Source organism: Gigantopelta aegis, chromosome 9, assembly GCF_016097555.1.
Source record: "Gigantopelta aegis isolate Gae_Host chromosome 9, Gae_host_genome, whole genome shotgun sequence".
In the NCBI taxonomy this organism is placed as follows: Eukaryota; Metazoa; Mollusca; class Gastropoda; order Neomphalida; family Peltospiridae; genus Gigantopelta; species Gigantopelta aegis.
Window position 1 is genome coordinate 52,668,278 of NC_054707.1, and position 18,656 is coordinate 52,686,933.

Consider the following 18,656-nt stretch of genomic DNA (forward strand, 5'->3'; position numbering starts at 1 on the left):
GGCGGCCGAGGCCAGCACTTGTGCCCAGGACAGGCGTGCGCTACAACAGCTTGCTCTGAACGTGCACGTTAAACAATTTGGCATTGGTATTGGTATTCAGTTGTTTATTGTTAAAAGTGGCGACGAGACGTGAGTTGCATCCTGGCTGTTGACTATAATTAATGATAGAGAAAACACACGAGTTTATTCAAATCGAAGTTCCGTTTGTATTTTACATTTGATAGTAAACTAGATATATTGTATGTGTTGGTTAAATAGCTAACACCGCAGCTTTAAGGTTGTACTAAACCAAATAACTTCCGGCTGGGTTAAAGTTCGAGGTGCACCCAACTTTTGATAGAGAAGTGAACACCACAAGTCTTGTGATTGATTATAAATGTGAGTGTGTTGGTTGTAAACAATAATAGTTTCACCTGGGTAAACAAAATATGCAATTTTATTTCATCTAGTACCAATGTGTCAAGTAGCCTTATGCTTGAAACATGTATGGGGTACCTGTAAAAAGGTACTCGAATTTTGTGCGGAACTAAGGTAGTCATAGACGCTACCCGTTATCTCAGAAACAAGCAGCTTGACCCCCAATTTTTTCTGATTCACTTTAACTGTGAGGGGTGGTAGTATTTATATCCGTGGCCTTTATGTTGATTGATACGCCACATATGTTACTATTGTCGTCTATGGGATTTGATTTGGTAGTATACACCCTTAATCAGTTAGTCACAGTCTTGTACATGTTAATTCTGTAAAGTTTTGTCCGTCGTTTACACTAACATTCCTTTACTTCTAATGTTATCATGTCCGTATGAATTGTTTGTTTAACGACTCCACTAGAACAAATTGGATGTCAAACATTTGGTATTTCTGACACAGTTTTAAAGAGAAAACCTGCTGCATTTGTCCATTAGTAGCAAGGGATCTTTTATATGCACCATCCCACAGACAGGATAGCACATACCACGACCTTTGGTATACCAGTAGTGGTGGACTGGCTAGAGCAAGAAATAGCCTAATGGGCCCACATATGAGGATCGATCCCAGACCGACCGCGCATCAGGCTAGTCCTTTACCATTGGGCTATATGACCTGCCCTCCTTATGAAGGAAGGAAGGAAATGTTTTATTTAACGACGCACTCAACACACATATTGAGAAAGGAAACCATCCGTATGAAGAAAGTATTATAAGTATAGGCAAGGCGAGGTATTTAGGAGTTGCTCCTCGAGTTTCTTAATCTATTTGTGTCTTTAACCTTCAGATACAAATTTCCCAGCATCTAAAGAACAAATGAGTGATATAAATGACGACAGTTTTCGCCTCTTTTAAAGTTTTTTTTCTTTCTTTTTATATATAGTAGGACAAATTTAATTGTATATATGATATGCGTGTGTGTGTGTGTGTGTGTGTGTGTGTGTGTGTGTGTGTAAGTAATTAATGTTGTAACATAGGGCGGAACGTAGCCCAGTGGTAAAGCGCTCGCCTCATGCGTTGTAGGTCTGGGTTCTATTCCCGTCGGTGGACCCACTGGTATATCAAAGGCCTTGGTATGTGCTATCCTGTCAGTGGGATGGTGTATATAAAAAATACCTTGTTACTGATGGAACAATGTAGCAAGTTTTTTCTCCAAGGCTCTATGTGAAAATTACCAAATATATGATATTCAATAATCGTTTATTAATAAATCAATATGTACCTGTGGTGCCATTAAAACAAAACAAACTTTTTCTTGTAACCTATTATTATTTGTGTCTGTGTTTAAGGTGTGTTCTGTAACCGTACGTGGGATAACGTGATGTGCTGGCCAGACACGCCGGCTGGAGAAGTGGCCTATCAGAACTGTCCGGACTACATCAACGGCTTTGATCACGCAGGTAATTCACTAGACCTTATGCTAGTTTCAAACTAGCAACTGTCAAGGCGGAGTTTGCCAACACGACAGTTGCGTTGTAATCACCTCCCCCCCCCCCCCCCCCCCCCCCAACTCCCGACTTATGACGGGTGCGCTGTATTGTAACAGCGTTCAGACTAGCAACTGGACGGTCGTAGAAGTCGAGAGATTGGCGAGTTGTCTAAATCTGTCGTGACATTTGGTAGTCTAAGCTTAGAATAACATACATTCCAGAAACGAAATTTAGCTCATTGGTTAGAGCACTCTTGAGATGCGTTGGACTATATAATCTAATCGATTCCACGGTAGTAATTTTCACCGCCAGTACTCCACAACTCGTGAAGGCGCGGATCCAATGGGATGGTGCTGGAGGTGTGCGCACCCCAAATTTTGAAGTGGCACAGAACAATCTTGCATCTGTCCGTGTGAGTTGTACGATGGATCATTTTAAAGGACAGGTCTGAGGTTGTTGGGGGTGGTGGGGGGGTTGCGGGGGGGGGGGGGGGTTCTTTCTCAACCAGTGCCTCACAGCTGGTATACCAAACGTCGTGGTATGTCATGTTATAACTGTGGAAAAGTGACACGTTGCCAGCATCATGATTCGTCCTTCACCGTCGATCTACGTGCAACATCACGTATTATAATAACAATTTTACGTAGTAAAATACTATCTGACACAGAACACGACAATTTCGTTGATTGTTTTCTTCTTTTTCTTCTTTTTTACTTGAGACATATGTTGTGAAAGCGAATAAGAGCCATCATTATTTTTTATTCAAATAGAAAGTAAAGCTGACTGGCTATCGCTTTTAAATGTAACAGCTAATCGGATTAAATCAAATGTCTTTCCTTTTGAATAGCATCGATGTTTTAAATATTTCACTCCCCACAAATTTTACAGCACACAATATTTTCAGGGAGGGATTGTAACTTTAAAAAAGGGTACTTGCAATATTCCAAAGTGTTGTAACATCTATCTCGGAAATACTCAACTGACTCAACATGTTGCATTTTAGTCTGCCCACCACCACTCGCATTCATTTCATGTCGCATTTTAGTCTGCCCACTGCCACTCGCATTCATTTCATGTTGTATTTCAGTCTGCCCAAGTCCATTCGCATTCATTTCATGTTGTATTTCAGTCTGCTCACTGCCACTCGCATTCATTTCATGTTGTATTTCAGTCTGCCCACCGCCACTCGCATTCATTTCATGTCGCATTTTAGTCTGCCCACTGCCACTCGCATTCATTTCATGTTGTATTTCAGTCTGCCCAAGTCCATTCGCATTCATTTCATGTTGTATTTCAGTCTGCCCACTGCCACTCGCATTCATTTCATGTTGTATTTCAGTCTGCCCACCGCCACTCGCATTCATTTCATGTTGTATTTCAGTCTGCCCACCGCCACTCACATTCATTTCATGTTGTATTTCAGTCTGCCCACCGCCACTCGCATTCATTTCATGTCACATTTTAGTTTGCCCACCGCCACTCGCATTCATTTCATGTCACATTTTAGTCTGCCCAACGCCACTCGCATTCATTTCATGTCACATTTAAGTCTGCCCGCATTCATTTCATGTCACATTTTAGTCTGCCGGCATTCATTTCATGTTGCATTTTAGTCTGCCCACCGCCACTCGCATTCATTTCATGTTGCATTTTAGTCTGCCCACCGCCACTCGCATTCATTTCATATTGCATTTTAGTCTGCCCACCGCCACTCGCATTCATTTCATGTTGCATTTTAGTCTGCCCACCGCCACTCGCATTCATTTCATGTTGCATTTTAGTCTGCCCACTGCCACTCGCATTCATTTCATGTTGCATTTTAGTCTGCCCACCGCCACTTGCATTACTTTAGAGATCTACAATATCTATCGACATTGCATTTTGTTGCCGACTATCAAGTGGTCAATTTGATCAAATCAATGTCCCATTGTACTGAATGAGCTTTAAATTAGAATGCTATTTTTATAAAATACAATTACTGGTCTTTGTCCGGGTCAAACATACTGTTACTGATAGCATTACCTTAAAAATACACATTTAAAAATGAACTCTTTCATGCGGAAGATTTTTTTTTTAAAGTGTTTCATTAAATGGTCTCGTACCACAAATCCAATAATGATCGCGCTTGTATTAAGTATTGTGATACGTTACTATTGATTACTGCCATCTCAGAGTTCTGTCATCTGAACGGAAATGACTACAAAGAGAACAAATGGCGCCTCTTAAATTCCACTTTGTGTTGGTTTTGTTTGACAGTCATTTCAATGAACGTTACATTTCCGGTTTAGAGTTCTTGTTAGTGTTAGGCTCATTATCGATATAACAAACCAATAAGGAGTGTTTTTGGATTAAAAAGCAGACATGCATTCTTCCTCTGTGTTTCGTTTAACTATTTTTTTTTTTTTTTTTTTTTAATTTGCAAAATTTTAAATATCTTTTTTATGTTTATTATTTGGTATTTGTTTTCTGTGGCCAATATAATTATCATGCTAAAGATTCTGCCTACTCACAGATAACTGGAAAAACCCTGCAGGATTAGTTGTTTCATTGGTTACTCCACGGGGTTTTAAACATATTTTCTTCTTTTTTTCTTTCTTTCTTGTTTTTTAGGGAGGTGAGAAACAATCATTCGAAATTTACTAAAAACATCAAATGAATTTTTAAAATTACTTTTTCTTTTGTTTGCCAATATATTCCTAAATTTAAAAGTCGCTAGAACTGAATTCGTAAAAAAACTGGATTTCCGGGGTGGGGTGGTCGGCGTTTAGACCGCCAGTAAAGCAAAGTATAAAATAACCCTTGGTCCTAACACCAGTGACTGTTTCGCATACTAAATTGCATAAGTTAAAATTTAAAACTACTACAAACACCAAGACGACCAAGACCTCACCAAGATTGTTCAAAATCGACCATTTAAGCTAGAATAAGCACCAAAAATAAGTGATAAAATCAGTCCATGGTGCGACAAATCACGTAGCACCATCCCCATTGACTGGTAAACGGATCACGTTTCACAATGGAACTCTCAATTCGAAACGACTGGTTTTTCGTCAGCGCTCCGACTATTCGGCGCCCGTTCTTGAGAGAACTCGAACGATTGGTGTAAATCCCTAAATAATTCATTCCCATTGGTCAATGTCCAGTTGTGTCAGTTTCGGTAAATTGACAATAAACTGAAATCATGTTGGCTTATCCCATGCCACTATCAGGCAACTTATATTTGGAAATAAATAGATAAGAGAGTAAAACAGATTTTTATTGTCTAAAGATTGACTTTTCCTTACAACATTAATAACAAAACAGATTAAAGAAACTCTACCGACAGCAGTGACATTTTATTGTCAAATATTTCATCATGTTAGTTTTCCCCAACAATCGATTTAAATAATTAAATTTTTTCCCCTATTTTGCTACCAGACTAATAGTTTTAACGCTGTTCATAGAATATTTACCCATGTTTCGTGAAAACAAATCGAACCGATGCGTGTTCAGTGCGTTTATCCCAACATAATTACTTTATTTTTTTAAATTACTTTAATTACAATACGGTTCGCTTTTCCCATTTAATCGCTCGAAAACAAATTAAAACACGAAACTTAAGATGCTTTCTAATTTAACGTGCGATTGTTTTCTAATTTAACAAAGCAATGTTTTCTTGTTAAATATTTCATTATTGTTTTGTTCGTATCTGTCACTGACATTGATGACATTGTTAAATAACATGTTTTCAGCTAACAGATATTCTTTTTAATGATTAAAATTGTAATTATTAAAACAGCAACAACACTTACTTAGAATAATAATGTCTGTATTAATCTAGTGCGGTTTTTGTTTTGTTGTTGTTGTGTGTGTGTGTGTTGTTGTTGTTGTTGTTGTTGTTTGTTGTTTTTGTTGTTGTTGTTGTTTTGGTCGTCTTAATGTTTGTAGTAGTTCAAATTATTTTTACGTCCTAATAATGTATGTTTGAATTGATTAGCTAACGACTATATATGTACGCACCCACTTGTATTTGTGTATGTGTTTTTCTACTAGAGGGTAATTTTCAAACTGTTTCAGAGTCTGCCACAAAACAGTGCCTGTTAAGCGGAGACTGGACGACTTCCAACGTCACGGAGCTTGCGTGGACGAACTACACGCTGTGTATCAAGGGAACGAAACAACCAATATCGCCAATCATTAGGGTACGCTGGTAGGATACCAACAATACGGGTTTTCTTGAACCGTCCAGAGATGTAAGCACAGTGATTGCAGTTGATTGATTGATTGGTTGATCGATTAATTGATTGATTGGTTGATTGATTGAGTGATTGATTGAGTGATTGATTGAGTGACTGACTGAGTGACTGACTGACTGGTTGAATGACTGACTGGCTGGCTGGCTGGTTGGCTGGCTGGTTGGCTAGCTGACTGACTACCTGGGTGACTGACTAAATGCCTGACTGACTGACTGACTGGCTGGCTGGCTGGCTGGCTGCTTGACTGACTGACTGACTGGCCGACTGCCTGCCTGCCTGCCTGCCTGCCTGCCTGACTGACTGACTGACGGACTGACGGACTGACTGACTGCCTGACTGATTGACTGACTGACCGACTGGCTGGCTGGCTGGCTGGCTGGCTGGCTGGCTGACTGACTGATTGGATGGTTGACTGACTGGTTGGCTGTCTGACTGACTGGTTGGATGACTGGCTGACTGACTGACTGATTGGATGACTGACTAGCTGGCTGACTGACTGACTGACTGACTCGTTGGCTGGCTGACTACCTGGGTGACTGACGAAATGAATGACTGACTGACTGGCTGGCTGGCTGGCTGGCTGGCTGGCTGGCTGGCTGCTTGACTGACTGACTGACTGGCTGGCTGGCTGGCTGACTGACTGCCTGCCTGACTGACTGACTGACTGACGGACTGACTGACGGACTGACTGGCTGGCTGGCGGACTGGCTGGATGACTGACTGACTAGCTTACTGATTGATTGAATGTTTGGCTGACTGACTGACTGGCTGATTGGTTGACTGACTGGCTGACTGACTGACTAACTGGCGGACCAACTGACTTTCTGACTGGCTGGCTGGCTGACTAAATGAAATGACTGACTGACTGATTGATGGACGACTGACCGACTGGCTATATGATTGAATGGCTGACTGACTGACTGACTGACTGACTAACTGGCTGGCTGGCTGGCTGGCTGGCTGGCTGGCTGACTGACTGACTGGCTGGCTTGCTGGCTGACTGGCTGACTGACTAGCTGGCCGATTGACTGGCTGACTGACTGACTGACTGATTGAATGACTGGCTAGCTGACTGACTGCCTGACTTGATTGACTGCCTGACTGATTGACTGACTGACCGACTGGCTAGCTGGCTGGCTCATTGACTGACTGGCTGACTGACTGACTGACTGATTGGATGGCTGACTGACTGGTTGGCTGGCTGACTGACTGGTTAGATGACTGGCTGACTGACTGGTTAGATGACTGGCTGACTGACTGACTGATTGGATGACTGAGTAGCTGGCTGTCTGACTGACTGAATCGTTGGCTGGCTGACTGACTGGTTGGATGGATGACTGACTGGCTAACTGGCTGGTTGACTGACTACCTGGGTGACTGACTGAATGAATGACTGACTAGTTGACTGACTGACTGACTGGCTGGCTAGCTGCTTGGCTGACTGACAGACTGGCTGGCTGGCTGAATGCCTGAATGCCTGCCTGACTGACTGACTGGTTGGCAGACGGGCTGACTGGATGACTCACTGACTGATTAGCTTACTGATTGATTGATTGGCTGACTGACTGGCTGATTGGTTGACTGACTGGCTGATTGACTGGCTGGAGGACCGACTGACTGACCGACTGACTTTCTGACTGACTAACTGACTGATTGACTGACTGACTGATTGGCGGACGACTGACCGACTGACTAGCTGGCTGACTGACTGGCTTGCTGGCTGACAGGCTGACTGACTAGCTGACTGGCTGACTGATTGGCTGGCTGATTGACAGACTGATTAAATGACTGGCTAGCTGACTGACTGCCTGACTGATTGACTGGCTGACCGGCTGGCTGGCTGGCTGGCTGGCTGACTGACTGACTGACTGATTGGATGACCGACTAGCTGACTGACTAGCTGGCTGACTGGCTGACTGACTGATTAGATGACTGACTAGCTGGCTGACTAACTGACTGACTCATTGGATGGCTGACTGACTGGTTGGATAACTGACTGGCTGACTGACTGGCTAACTGGCTGGCTGGCTGACTGGCTGGCTGGCTGGCAGACTAACTGACTGACTAATTGACATACTGATTGACTTGCTGACTGACCAACTAACTGACTGACTGACTGACTGACTGGTTGATTGGTTGATTCATTGATTGGTTGATTGATTATCATTAAAAACAACCTGTGTCGCCAGCAGGTAGGAGTTGTCTCCTCGTGTTATAATCACGTTTCATATGCATTTATTATGTGTTTGATATACTAGTATTTTACTCGGAACAAGCTAATGGTCAAAGACGTTTTCAAGTACGACAATGTATTCTACAACAAGACATAATTTTAATAACTTTTTTAAAATGATTGATAAAGATTGATTCCCTCCAAATTGATGGCGTCGTACATGTATTTATATCGCTGTCTGCTGACGTCGTGTTTCAGGAGAACATGCCGCGGGTCCAGTTGATGTACACCATCGGCTACTCACTCTCTCTGACGGCGCTCATCCTGGCCGTCGCCATCGTACTCTACTTCAGGTAAGGATGCTCTCATAGGATACTGTCATAGGATTCTGTCACAAGACACATTATTTGCGGCGGGCGGGACGTATCCCAGTGGTAAAGCGCTCGCTTGGTGTCTGGCATCGATCCCCGTCGGTGGGCCCATTTCGCTATTTCTCGCTCCAGCCAGTGCATCAAGACTGGTACATCAAATACCGTGGTATGTGCTATCTTGTTTATGGGATGGTGCATATAAAAGATCCGTAGCTATCAATGGAAAATCTAGCGGGTTTCTTCTCTAAGACTATATGTCAAAATTATCGAATGTTTGACATCCAATAGCCGATGATTAATAAATCAATGTGACAGGTTCTGACAGGATCTTGACATCAAACCGACTCTCAAATTGCCGATAAATGTGCTCCAGTGGTGTCGTTAAACAAAGCAAACTTCTTCTCAAATGGGGTCGGGGCGCTTTGCCCTAAACATGTTTTAGGTAATTTCTCGTCCACAACTGGGCGGGGTGACTCAAAACCACTTTAGTTACCTTTAGCGCCGAATCTGAACACCTTTATGTTTAGTTTATTTTCGTGTCTATATTCAAGGGCGGTCCAAGGAAATATTTTAGGGAGGGCAACATGGGCAAAAGTGCACAATGACATGAACCAACTCCCTGAAAAGGGTATTTTAATGAAAATTGTCAACTAATTGGTTAAAAAAAAGTGACATAGTTTTAACGGGACAGACCCCGGTCAGCTCCTTTGGATTCGCCCTTGTCTGTATTGGCTAGTTATTCCTCGCTCACATTTAGTACCAGTATTCCAGACAGTACATACCCCGCCCCTCCTCTGTAATGCCCCCGTCCCTTTTTTTCAAATACCGGCTACTGTATCCGCCGCTGTACTAGAAGATGCTGTAATCATAAGCAAGTCTTCGTTGCTCTCGTGATTTGCTGAAGGGGAGGGGTGTTTCTAGTGTACTTCTCTTGACACCACATATCCCCTATGGCAGAGAAACTCAGACAAATGCCGTGAGAAGTACGACTCATCTCGTGATTTGCTGAAGGGGAGGGGTGTTTCTAGTGTACTTCTCTTGACACCACATATTCCCTATGGCAGAGAAACTCAGACAAATGCCGTGAGAAGTACGACTCATCTCGTGATTTGCTGAAGGGGAGGGGTGTTTCTAGTGTACTTCTCTTGACACAACATATCCCCTATGGCAGAGAAATTCAGACAAATGCCGTGAGAAGTACGACTCATCTCGTGATTTGCTGAAGGGGAGGGGTGTTTCTAGTGTACTTCTCTTGACACCACATATCCCCTATGGCAGAGAAACTCAGACAAATGCCGTGAGAAGTACGACTCATCTCGTGATTTGCTGAAGGGGAGGGGTGTTTCTAGTGTACTTCTCTTGACACCACATATTCCCTATGGCAGAGAAACTCAGACAAATGCCGTGAGAAGTACGACTCATCTCGTGATTTGCTGAAGGGGAGGGGTGTTTCTAGTGTACTTCTCTTGACACAACATATCCCCTATGGCAGAGAAATTCAGACAAATGCCGTGAGAAGTACGACTCATCTCGTGATTTGCTGAAGGGGAGGGGTGTTTCTAGTGTACTTCTCTTGACACCACATATCCCCTATGGCAGAGAAACTCAGACAAATGCCGTGAGAAGTACGACTCATCTCGTGATTTGCTGAAGGGGAGGGGTGTTTCTAGTGTACTTCTCTTGACACACATATCCCCTATGGCAGAGAAACTCAGACAAATGCCGTGAGAAGTACGACTCATCTCGTGATTTGCTGAAGGGGAGGGGTGTTTCTAGTGTACTTCTCTTGACACCACATATTCCCTATGGCAGAGAAACTCAGACAAATGCCGTGAGAAGTACGACTCATCTCGTGATTTGCTGAAGGGGAGGGGTGTTTCTAGTGTACTTCTCTTGACACCACATATTCCCTATGGCAGAGAAACTCAGACAAATGCCGTGAGAAGTACGACTCATCTCGTGATTTGCTGAAGGGGAGGGGTATTTCTAGTGTACTTCTCTTGACACCACATATTCCCTATGGCAGAGAAACTCAGACAAATGCCGTGAGAAGTACGACTCATCTCGTGATTTGCTGAAGGGGAGGGGTGTTTCTAGTGTACTTCTCTTGACACCACATATTCCCTATGGCAGAGAAACTCAGACAAATGCCGTGAGAAGTACGACTCATCTCGTGATTTGCTGAAGGGGAGGGGTATTTCTAGTGTACTTCTCTTGACACCACATATCCCCTATGGCAGAGAAACTCAGACAAATGCCGTGAGAAGTACGACTCATCTCGTGATTTGCTGAAGGGGAGGGGTGTTTCTAGTGTACTTCTCTTGACACCACATATTCCCTATGGCAGAGAAACTCAGACAAATGCCGTGAGAAGTACGACTCATCTCGTGATTTGCTGAAGGGGAGCGGTGTTTCTAGTGTACTTCTCTTGACACCACATATCCCCTATGGCAGAGAAACTCAGACAAATGCCGTGAGAAGTACGACTCATCTCGTGATTTGCTGAAGGGGAGGGGTGTTTCTAGTGTACTTCTCTTGACACCACATATCCCCTATGGCAGAGAAACTCAGACAAATGCCGTGAGAAGTACGACTCATCTCGTGATTTGCTGAAGGGGAGGGGTGTTTCTAGTGTACTTCTCTTGACACAACATATCCCCTATGGCAGAGAAACTCAGACAAATGCCGTGAGAAGTACGACTCATCTCGTGATTTGCTGAAGGGGAGCGGTGTTTCTAGTGTACTTCTCTTGACACCACATATCCCCTATGGCAGAGAAACTCAGACAAATGCCGTGAGAAGTACGACTCATCTCGTGATTTGCTGAAGGGGAGGGGTGTTTCTAGTGTACTTCTCTTGACACCACATATTCCCTATGGCAGAGAAACTCAGACAAATGCCGTGAGAAGTACGACTCATCTCGTGATTTGCTGAAGGGGAGGGGTGTTTCTAGTGTACTTCTCTTGACACCACATATCCCCTATGGCAGAGAAACTCAGACAAATGCCGTGAGAAGTACGACTCATCTCGTGATTTGCTGAAGGGGAGGGGTGTTTCTAGTGTACTTCTCTTGACACCACGTATTCCCTATGGCAGAGAAACTCAGACAAATGCCGTGAGAAGTACGACTCATCTCGTGATTTGCTGAAGGGGAGGGGTGTTTCTAGTGTACTTCTCTTGACACCACATATCCCCTATGGCAGAGAAACTCAGACAAATGCCGTGAGAAGTACGACTCATCTCGTGATTTGCTGAAGGGGAGGGGTGTTTCTAGTGTACTTCTCTTGACACCACATATCCCCTATGGCAGAGAAACTCAGACAAATGCCGTGAGAAGTACGACTCATCTCGTGATTTGTTGAAGGGGAGGGGTGTTTCTAGTGTACTTCTCTTGACACCACATATTCCCTATGGCAGAGAAACTCAGACAAATGCCGTGAGAAGTACGACTCATCTCGTGATTTGCTGAAGGGGAGGGGTGTTTCTAGTGTACTTCTCTTGACACCACATATCCTCTATGGCAGAGAAACTCAGACAAATGCCGTGAGAAGTACGACTCATCTTGTGATTTGCTGAAGGGGAGGGGTGTTTCTAGTGTACTTCTCTTGACACCACATATCCCCTATGGCAGAGAAACTCAGACAAATGCCGTGAGAAGTACGACTCATCTCGTGATTTGCTGAAGGGGAGGGGTGTTTCTAGTGTACTTCTCTTGACACCACATATTCCCTATGGCAGAGAAACTCAGACAAATGCCGTGAGAAGTACGACTCATCTCGTGATTTGCTGAAGGGGAGGGGTGTTTCTAGTGTACTTCTCTTGACACCACATATTCTCTATGGCAGAGAAACTCAGACAAATGCCGTGAGAAGTACGACTCATCTCGTGATTTGCTGAAGGGGAGGGGTGTTTCTAGTGTACTTCTCTTGACACCACATATCCCCTATGGCAGAGAAACTCAGACAAATGCCGTGAGAAGTACGACTCATCACGATTTTCATTGATGGGTAATGGCATTTGCTGCGGTATATGAGATATATACTGACCTCCAAAACAAGGCTTGAAATTGTATTATAGAAAACCAACAAACGGTACAGTGGGATATGAAAGTATCACGAAGTTCAATATCTAAAAGTCAGAATGCGTTTCGTTATACATGCAAAGAGTTTGTAAGTCCAGTTTTGGATGTTAGCATAATTTATCTTGTACGGTACTGGTTACAAAGTGCCACTGTAGGGAAGTTTATCAGATTCTAAAGGAAAATGATCGCTGTCTTAATATTGTCGTAAATAATAACAACATCAACATCATCATCAACAACAACAACAAAGTAGTAGCAGCAGCAACAACAACAAAAACAGAGAATGTTTAAAATTTTCTTAAATGTTACTTGTATGTTCCTTTGCAAGAATTGTAATATGCGGATACATAATATTTAAAGTTAATGTGTCGAGGTGAACGAATAGAAATCTCATGGTAAATATCGACGTGAATGCTTTATAATGAAAGGTCCTATAGGTTTTTTCTATCCCAATCGGTGCTCCACGACTGGTATCTGAAAGTCTGTAGCATATAAAGTGGTGGTGGTGGGGGGGGGGGGGGGGTTGGGGGGGGTGTTTTTGTTTGTTTGGGGTTGGGGGTCTTTGTTTGTTTTGTTTTTGTGTTTATTATTAAATATTATTAGTGTTGATGCTTGTTTCTTTGTTTACAGGAGACTGTGTTAATAAAAACCTTATTACTAATCGAAAAGGGTACCTATAAGTTATATGGCGAGAATTAATACTCCTCTTTCAAAATTCAGACTATACATAAAAATGTTCGTACGTTTTGATGCCTAAAAGCTGTTTTATAATACATGGTGCTCGGATCGCTTTATCCAACATTCCTTTCCTTTCTGTTTGTGTGTGGCTCCTTCCAGACGTCTGCGCTGTCCACGGAACATGATCCACCTGAACCTGTTTATCGCCTACATGCTGCGAGCTGTCATCTCCCTCATGAAAGAGATCCTCCTAGTCAACGACTTGGGCTTCGATAGTGACGTCACACACGCTTCCGACGGAAGCATGGTATTCAATAAAGAAGGTCTGGTATGTCATTTCATTTATTTGTTTGTCACTTTATTTATTTATTTATTTATTTTATTTTATTTTATTTTATTTTATTTATTTATACGAAGGTAGCACCTAACAACCGTAAGATATGTGTTCAACATGAATATGTATATTCACTCCATTAACAGATAAATAATCTTTTAAAACATAAATCGATAATAATTACGGCTTCTCCGTGTTCTGTTTTAGAGGATTCCGATATAATATAGCATTTTATCGTAACTGGATGTTACATAAGTACACTTTGTAATGTACTAGATTAGATGGTTACTGGAGTGCGCTTGGTCTGTTATCATTTGTTCAATATTACTTAATAGAAAGATAGCTTGTTAAAACCCGTTGCTGCTTAATATCATTAGCACCATCATCTACCAACACCACCACCACCACCACCGTCATCATCATCATCATCATTACCACCATCATCACCATCATCATATTCAACATTATCCACCACCATTACCAACATCATCATCATCATCGTCGTCATCATTACCACCATCATTACCATCATCACCACCATCATCATTATCACCATCACCACCACCATCATCACCATCATTACCACCACCATCATCATCGTCATTACCATCGTAACCACCACCACCATCATCATCATCACCATCGTCACCATCATTATCATCATCATCATTACCATCAAATTATCATCATCATTATCACCACCACCATCAACATCATCAGCACCACCACCACCATCATCATCATCATCGTGACAAACTACAGTAGACTGTGTATGTTTCAGCACTGGGAGTGTAGGATGTTCTTCACGATGTTTAACTACGTCATCATGGTGAGCGTCATTTGGATCTTCAACGAGGGGCTCTATCTCATGATCGTCGTCACCCTGTCCGTCTTTGCCGAGAAGATCAAGGTCCGATGGTTCGTTTTGATCGGTTGGGGTAAGTATATCAAGCACAACACCTATTCGACATCAATCCCGTTTAAAACAGTTTGCGTCTGTGAGCTATCCTGTCTGTGGGATGCTGCATATAACAATACTTTTCTGCTAATCACATAGAGTAGTCCGTTGGTTGGCGACAGTGGTTTTCTTCTCTCATTTAACGAGTATCTGTGTGGTTCTCAACCATATGTCGGACGACATATAAGCGAAATTAAAATGTGCTGAGTGCGTAGTTAAATAAAACACTCCTTCCTTCCTTCCCTGTTGTTGTTATTGGAAAACAACAGGGATTGAATTGAGGTTCTGGTGCCGAGTGCAAGTGGGTTCATTGACCAATTAGCGGTATAAACTGTAATGAAAAGGAGAAAAGACTTAGCAGCAGCTGTAGTAGTAACATAGTCCAGGCAAAATTATGCCAAAATATATGGTATTCCCAGAGGCCCCATAACAAGTTGCAAAAGTAATGAATTTGACAGTGTTTACTAAGAATTTAGGTTGAAAAAAAGTTAGGTTAGTCTCAGGACTGACGTCATCAATATATAAAAACGTACTTTCCAGAGCATTTTGTGACTAAAATGGCAACTCAAATGATCTTGTATAATTTGAAGAAAAAAGTATGTTGCCAGCTACCATTTCCGTTATTTGTCTTTAAAACCTCAAGATGACCGCTACCTGTATTAAAACATGACATGTAATGTCTAGGCTTGCAATTAAGGTGCCGTCCAATCTAATTAAAATTAGCTCCACTAGTCATAGACCAGTAGAGTTAATTTTAATCAGATTTAGTGCATTCGTAATGTTAATAATTATTCTTATGTTTTATATGTCTAGGAATTGATATGTGTTACTTTTGAAGTACTGTTTTTTGTGGGCTGGCGGTAGGTTGTGCGTTATCATTCATTGTGAGTCAGTAAGTAATGGGCAATGTCATTTCACTGCATATATAATTTAAAACAAATGAGATGCATCATTTTCGTTATCACAGTAGCCACATGGCATCGAATATAGTTTTTGTTGTACATAACATATAAACCTCATTAGTATCATATCTGGGTTTGTTCGTTTCAATGTTTATATGTTTCCTAAATTGCCGTGGATAGTATAAAAATGTCTAACATTTTGACAATTTTTTCAGAAATGTACGGAGATGAGACAAATCGATACAATGCGTGTCTCAATTCACTTAAATTATTTTTTTCTGTTTTATTTGACGACACACTCAACTTTTTAACCCAATTTACACAGTATTTTTCACACAAATATAGAGATGCTTTCATTGATTTTTTATGGATGACAAGCTGGTACACCAATGATGGACTGATAACAAAGTCAGTGTACTGGAGCAAACTGGAGATAACATTTCATAAATGGTCTGAGTGACAGACTGAGAAGGTACAGATGTGTAACCCACCATACAAAGGCAAATACTGATCATCTTATTTTTGAGTGTACACCACATCAAATCCCGTGGACGACAATAGCAAATATGTCTAAAGCTGCTACCTGCAACGTTGCGGTCAGCATACGTATATACTATGTAGATATAAATACTACAGTCCGGAAATCCTTACAAGTAAAAAAAAAAGTAAGGTTATTATGCTAGTGGCATATCTATTTGGGAGCGTTCGTTCCAGCCAGTGCAGCACGACTGGTATATTAAAGACCGTGGTATGTGTTATCCTGTCTATGGTAATGTGCATATAAAAGATCCCTTGCTACTAATGAAAAAATTTAGCGGGTTTCCTCTCTAAGAATATATGTCAAAATTACCAAATATTTGACATCCAGTAGCCGATGATAAATAAATCAATGTGCTCTACCACAGACATGGTGGCATGCTATAAGTTTCAAGTGAAATAGTCCCTGGTACACTGATACCAATTACAATTAAAATAACACGTTTAGGGACCACGTGAAATAACACGTAATAACAGGTTGTGTCAAACACGTCACCAAGTTTGATGACTAAAATGGGTTTGATAAGACACGTACCCGTAAATAACAACCGCCGGGTTCATGCTATGCTTATATAATAAAGAGTATTTATTATAAACATGTATATACCTAAAGGGCTGTTGCTGGGGTGGTGATGTGTGTGTGTGTGTGTGGGGGGGGGGGGGGGGGGGGGGTCCATCAGTAACTGTTGCGTAAAGCAACGTGTGGGATGTTGTTAAACAAAAACAGTGTTTTTCCCTATGTTATTGAATTCTGCTTAATGCCAGTACACTGAGTACACTACTCTTGACATGCTTTCACTAATGTTTTAATATTCGAATTTCATTTTAGGAATGCCATTGTTGTTTGTTATTCCATGGGCGTTGTCGAGACATTTTTTAGACAATTCATAGTGAGTATAACGTCAGTAAATATTTATTCTCGTAAACGTATGGATAGCAGTATTTATTGTATATTCTTGCCAATAAGCAGTAGATTCAAACTCTGAAATTCAAAATTTGATTTACGTCGAAATCGAGACTTATCTTAATTAATATTTTATTTAATTTGAAAATGAAATTTAATTTAACCTATACTATATTTTGTTATTAAATATTTGTTAACTTATAAAACCTGGTCATTGTGCAAGAGAAAAATCTCTCTGTGAATTAGGCTGTACTTTTATGTTAGGCCAGCTTGGTCCGCTTTAACCTGACTTGTCGTTTTCCTGATTGTTTTACTCTTTTTTTTAAATTTTAAAAATAATTTTTAGTTGCTGGAATGTTCACGCTAACGAAGCATTGTACTGGATCATCCGCGGGCCTATAGTGGTCTCCGTTTTGGTAAATATCCCTCATTATTTGTTTGTTTATGTATTTGTTAATTCCAGCCCAGAGGTAAAGCGCTCGCCTGATACGCGATCGGTTTAGAACCATTGGGCTATTTCTCGTTCCAGCTAGTGCACCACGACTGTTATATCAAAGGCCATTTGTATGTGGTATCCTATCTGCTGGATGGTGCTCCCTTGCTACTAATGGAAAAATGTAGCGGGTCTTCTCTCTAAAACTATATGTCAAATTCACAAAAAATTTGACATCCAATAGCCGATTTAGTAAATCAATGTGCTCTATTGGTGTCGTTAAACAAAACAAACTTTTTGCTTTGTTAATTCCATGTATTATTTTCTCTGTCTTTATTCTCCACATTTTTTAATGTAGCCTGGGAAGATGTAGCTTAGGCGCCTGGCTAGCAGAGCTTCAGTCCTGGCCTATCTGAGTTTCACACACACACGTCCAGTTTTTCATGTCCCTAGCCATGGTTGCAGTGCTAATTAGCAAACACACAAGTAAACTAATACATAGATAATAACTGCCTTAGATTATGAGATTTATCCTGCGAGGATGATTATTAATTGTTGTATTTTACTGATCTATGATTATCTGTTTTTGTTTTGCAGATAAATTTTCTATTTTTTATCAACATTATTCGTGTCTTGATTACAAAATTGACAGCTTCAAATTGCCCCGAATCCAGAAAATTCAGGTATTGGTACGTATTACATGTAAAATTTAAAACACCGACAATTTTAATATCATGACAATAAAATTGTATTCAGTAAAGTTGAATTTTAGTGCAAAAAGTGCAATTGATCAAGTTCAATATTGGAGATAACCGTAACGATCTCAAAAAAGAGTTGCCTACACAATGAATATTGACTAAAATTAGCTGCCGGTGTTATAATATATAAAGATCGCGGCGGGATCGGAGTGGGGGTGAATAATTCCGAATAAAAAATATTGTTGGTAGTAATTCACCGAACGTTCCTAGAAACTCAGGCAATTTGCGCCCTGGGTCTTAGTCAGACTCCCACACACACACACACACTCACACGCACACTCACACGCACACACACACTCACACGCACACTCACACACACACACACACACACACACACACACACACACACACACACAATGTCTACTTGCTTCAACAGTGCCTGTATTAACTATACA

The 18,656-nt window shown here is 41.4% G+C and overlaps 1 protein-coding gene across 3 annotated transcripts in view; it reads left to right on the forward strand.

Annotated features, from left to right (window-relative positions):
- LOC121381406 (secretin receptor-like) overlaps positions 1-18,656 on the forward strand; it is a 98,522-nt gene that overhangs the window by 72,997 nt on the left and 6,869 nt on the right. For 2 of the 3 annotated variants that reach the window (XM_041510705.1, XM_041510707.1), the window contains 8 exons: positions 1,757-1,867; positions 5,954-6,078; positions 8,564-8,658; positions 13,595-13,763; positions 14,551-14,707; positions 16,996-17,056; positions 17,417-17,486; positions 18,101-18,192. In XM_041510705.1, coding sequence (XP_041366639.1) covers positions 1,757-1,867; positions 5,954-6,078; positions 8,564-8,658; positions 13,595-13,763; positions 14,551-14,707; positions 16,996-17,056; positions 17,417-17,486; positions 18,101-18,192 — 880 coding nt within the window. The remainder of the gene's footprint in view (positions 1-1,756; positions 1,868-5,953; positions 6,079-8,563; positions 8,659-13,594; positions 13,764-14,550; positions 14,708-16,995; positions 17,057-17,416; positions 17,487-18,100; positions 18,193-18,656) is intronic. The other variant, XM_041510706.1, reaches the window with a different exon arrangement.